The 4,953-nt window shown below is 45.1% G+C and overlaps 1 protein-coding gene across 1 annotated transcript; it reads right to left on the bottom strand.

Moving 5' to 3' along the window:
* Nucleotides 1–426: 426 nt before the first annotated feature.
* Nucleotides 427–2,274, bottom strand: LOC111338671 (uncharacterized). Its single transcript, XM_088749415.1, is given in 3 exon segments — nucleotides 427–1,193; nucleotides 1,195–1,448; nucleotides 2,049–2,274. Coding segments are annotated over 3 exon segments (1,188 nt in total). The 3' UTR covers nucleotides 427–485.
* Nucleotides 2,275–4,953: the final 2,679 nt, after the last annotated feature.

The following is a 4,953-nucleotide window of genomic DNA, read 5'->3' as shown; positions in this document are numbered from 1 at the left end:
GTCAAATCTCTCAAAGAGCTTGGGGCGGACGCCCCAAGTCCGGAGCGCGCGGAACAGGAACCAGGACAGGAGCAGGAGCAGGACAAGGAAAGGCAGAACAAAATGGATGAAAACATGAAAAGTTATCAAGACATGTCCGACGGTGAATTTGAAGCGCATGTGTACGAAGTGTTGACGGAAGCAGCCAAATAACAAGCGGAAGAGGAAGAAGCCCAGATTAGCATCGTCAAATTTTTGGTGGAAAAAGTACGAGAAACCGAAGCGACCCTAGAAGCAATCAGAATGTCAGTATCCATACTGTTAAAAAACAAGAGATGGGCAGGTTTTAAAAATAATAGAAAAATTGTTTAATATTTACATTGTCTATCTACGTTGTGTCTGTCCGCAATTTTCCGCTCAATTCGATCTATATACACACAAGAAAAGATTAGACTATTCTTTTGTAGCCGTATGGAAAACTTTTCCCCTCCCCTATCACCCGCTTATCAAACACTAATTGATATGTTTTTGTTTGATGTTCTGTTCGGATTCTCTTTACGACTGGGTCCCTGACAAAATGCACAGGATTTGTGCACATGAGTGACCACGTGACAGTGATCTATTAGTTCCTGCATCACATTGTCCTTTAATACTTCGAAATTAAGTTGTTTCTTTCCACTGACGTTGAGTGAAAAGCCTTTGACTTTTGTGCAAATTTTACCAAGATGAGTGCGATAGGCATAATTCTTTGCCCCCGCACTTATAAATTCTTTGATCCAGTCCCCCTCGTCAAGTTCATTGGTCATGTCACCTAAATGGTCACCAAGCGGGATTTCAGGATCTCCGGGTTTCCATCGGTACACGACAGAGTCCGTGTCATAGTAAAGCACTTGCTGCTGCACTGTTTCCAGCGACTCGTAAAGTTTCAACCTGGCCATGGCTGTCATAAAGGCTGCAATGAAAATGTTAGTCGTCATACCTTTGACTGGATCGGACGCGTCTCGCTGGTACACCACTTCGACAAATTCTGGGGATAAAATTGGAATGTCCTGTACATTCAATAAAGGGTCGTCGAGTATCTCTAACAAATCACGGGCTTCGGTCAATTGATCCGTGGTAGATTTGTTGGTTTGTTGGCCAAATTTCCCCCAAAAGGAATTCAACATCAGCTTGGCCACTGCTTTTCGTCCGGGGTTTTTTGTTATTTTGGGTGGGGTCTAGCTCAATTCCTTCTTTTCGCCTGAAGTCGTCGACATAACCGGCGCGATCTGTGTCGTCTTGACACCAGGCTGGGTATCCAGCACTCTCCTGTTTTATCTTTAACCAGGTGTTCACGTATGGCGCAAACAACCCTTGCTCAGATTCTTCAAAATGCCATACTTCATGTATGCGTAGTACTCTATACCGCAGTGCTATGGCTTTATTCAATTCGGGCGAACACCACGTGCCTCGCAAACAGCGCTCGATGTCTGTGTGAGTGCATTAAAAGGATCTTGCCAGCATGGGTTTGGCACTTTCCTCTTCCACACACTTGGCGCTTAAGGGGAATGTCAACTTGTACGAACCAGAACTCATCTTGTGTCTGTATGGTAAGACGGGATGAAACAACTCGGCAGGAGGTAGCACGTCCACTTTTAACAGACCATAGTAGACTGTGGGATCTTGATTTTCTGGTTCGTACAAGATGACGGGATGACCCACCGGGTGTAGACCATTCTTTTTCACCCATGGATATTCGCTAGTCACATCGACGTACCGAATTTGCTCGCGGTCGTCTGACACTCAATGATGAAGCACCACGGCCCCTGTTTTCCCCCCAAAGAATGCATCACGTGGTTCTAGCGGTGATACGAGATTTAAATTTGATACAAAGTGGCGGCATTCCCCATGTTGCTTTTTTAGAAGGTCGAACTGACATTCCCACATTTCGATGACTGTATATCCGGCGTCACGCAACGCTTTGACTTTCTGCTCTGTTCACCTTAGTAACGCCCCCACTGTGAGTCCCATGGCGCTGTGTAGCACTTTTTTTCTATCTGGGAAGCATTTAGCACATCCGTGAAACAAACAGCCCTGAAATTCAAAACAGGTGCGTGATTCATGGTGAAATCCATCGACGTGATGGGTGATGGCTGCCACACGGATACCCATTTCCCCTCCATTTCTTGCGTGACGGATGTGAATTCCACGCTGCCTCTCTTCCCACAACAACCACTCTAACGATTTTAAAGAATGTGGGGGGCGCGAATCATGCCACCCACTGCACGGCTCCAATGCAATGCTCTCCTCCTCCATCACGCGCTTGCGCCAGTAGCGATTGCAGGCTTACACAATCGTGACACATTTTTCTAAGGCGTCAAAACCAGCCACCGCACGAAATTGAGCCACAAATTTTTTACAGCCCACTTTCAATAACTTCACATCCGACCCACAATACTCGATCAGTTCGCGTTTTAGGTCGTAAACCAGCTGACGGGAAGATTCTTCTTGGTACCATTCTTCAAATTCAGCCTTTTTCTTTTCGGACATGGATTCGGGGTCAAAATAAATACGGTCAGGTAACGCACCCACATAATCAGCATTTTCAGGAGTGTGGAAGGTATGCGGGAAGAACCCTTTCTTGATTTCTTCTATTCCAAACGTGCTTGAAAATTGGGCGAGCGATGAAGGGATGAAACAGAGAGAATCTTTAAATTGAACTCTCCTATAGGAAAGAGACGACTGTTTTGTGCCGTTAGGTATCATAAAATGAAATTTACGATGTTCTTTTAAGAGTTGTGCCTGTAAAAAGACACTATCGTAGCCTTTCAAATTATGAAAGATGCAGATGACATCGCGACTCTCTTCTTTGGGAATGGGTTGTGTCTCGGTACCATAGATGAGGGAATCTAGAAAATCTAAAAATTCACCAGTGCATTCTGGGCCATAGAAGGTGTGACACTCGTCCGAGTCTCTCGTTTCGGCGCGGACCAAGAAGGGGGTATGGGTTCCATCAGACTGGATGATCGCCTCAAAATCTGCATAGACAAAAATAGGCGGGTCGACATAAAGGCTGACATTGGGGTTTTTCCGTTTCTGTTTTTTTGTACAGATTTTGTGCAGGCTTTTTTACGGGGAGATCTTCCTCTTCATCCACGCTCTGGATGTAACACTGGTGTGTAGTTAAATCCACGTCCTCTCTGCATGCGCGACATCGGCCGGTATAGCATTTGTGAGGGTCGTCGGAAGGCGTATACTCTTTACAGCAAAGTTCACAACGAACCCAGCTCTTGCAAATACTTTCTGCGTGATGGAAAGCCACACATCTGTCATCATAAAAGTGTCGATGGCAATGCTGACAATAGATGGTGGGTTGATGGGGTTTAGAGCCACATGCCACTTGTTTACACGCTTTACAGCGACGCCCTTCAAACGGATGATGCCGAATTTCTTCGCTGCCGTATCCACGGTTACACATATCGCAGTAATAGGATTTTTCTAGAAAGGCCATGTAGGATGTACACCCATGGTAATGTCCAATGTCTGAGTTCCCAACAGGAGGCACGTACAACAATCGCACAATGTGTTGAGGTGGCTCTGTCACGTGACCTTCGAATAACACTCCATAGGGGTAGTAGGCCGTGATCACTTTAAGTTGGTACTGCGGCGCTAAATACGCTTGAAAGGCTGCTAATTCTAACTTTCCACATGGTCGTTCAAGCACCTCAGCTTCGCGATGTAAACATTTTGCACATCTCGTCAGTGTTTGCGGGTTATGTTGGATATTTCTATAGTAACGCTTTGCCTCTTGGTCTGTGGGGCAGTCAATCGTGTCGCAAGTTGATTTCGTGAGCCAAATAGCGCGCGCACAGCACAGGTTGTCGTCATTGCTTACTTCCAACACACTTTTGCGATCGTGTAACACTGTCGAAAGTTTCTTACGCCCCAGTCACCTCCCCATTTACCCCCCACGTTTTTTCTACCATCACGGGCCACCAACGTCACGTCCACGTCAAAGGGATCACCCGCCTCGAATGCTTCACTGGAATTCAGCGGGTTCACCAGCACTTGCAAATAACCATCCCAGCGGTCGCTCCCATTACGCACCTCGTTCACTCTAAAATGCGACGATTGAAGTGGGTGTTGAAACTGCGGGGTAGAGAAATTAAATAACACTTGGTCATTGTCTCTTATCCCACGGCGCCATCGCCTCCCAGCATCATCTAAAATTCTCCACAGCTCGTGTGAGTTCTTCACCCAAATTATCTCCCGCCCTTACATCCCGAAGCTGCTTCTTTTCGGTACGAACACGCTGTTTTAACACTGTGTTTTTAAATTTTGCTGGTTCTCCAATAGGATGATATTCAAAATTAAATAATGGTGTACCAGAACCTCTCTGTCCTTGATCGGTCATGCGAAGAAGCTCTTCATCGCCTACATCCTCGAGATATTATTGATCCTCATACAACTCCCCAATACGCACAAGATCTTCATCACTCACATCATCAACCCACGATTCTTCACTCCACGCTCTTTTTCTGGCCGCCATTTTAACTCTCCCTCTCTTTTCAAATTTGAATTTTCCTGCCACTACTACTCTCCTACACAATCTCTACCAACTGTGAACTTGATGGGATGTAGTACTCATTATATTGTGAAATGTAGGACAATAGAATTCATTCCTCGCATTTTTTGGGTGCAGTCATTCCTCGCATTTTTTTTTGGGTGTGTGGTCATTCATGAACACCTTACTAATCCTTCAATATTTTGAAGTTCTTTTCATCTCTATTCCCGCTACGTGACTCCATTCTTTTAATTTTATTATTTTAGTATGTCATTTCATTTGCCATTTCGCAGTAGTACTTGAAGAGCGATAGAGGTAAGACATGTGGAGACATGAAGGTTTTTTAATTTGTTTTTTTCTCGACTATGTATGCTTTTTTTTTTACTTAGGTGGAGAAGAAAAAATGGCCAGACGCTATTCGAGGAGGTTAC

Source organism: Stylophora pistillata, chromosome 2, assembly GCF_964205215.1.
Source record: "Stylophora pistillata chromosome 2, jaStyPist1.2, whole genome shotgun sequence".
In the NCBI taxonomy this organism is placed as follows: domain Eukaryota; kingdom Metazoa; phylum Cnidaria; class Anthozoa; order Scleractinia; family Pocilloporidae; genus Stylophora; species Stylophora pistillata.
Note: the sequence above shows the minus strand (reverse complement) of the source record. Positions and strands in the feature narration are given on the sequence as shown.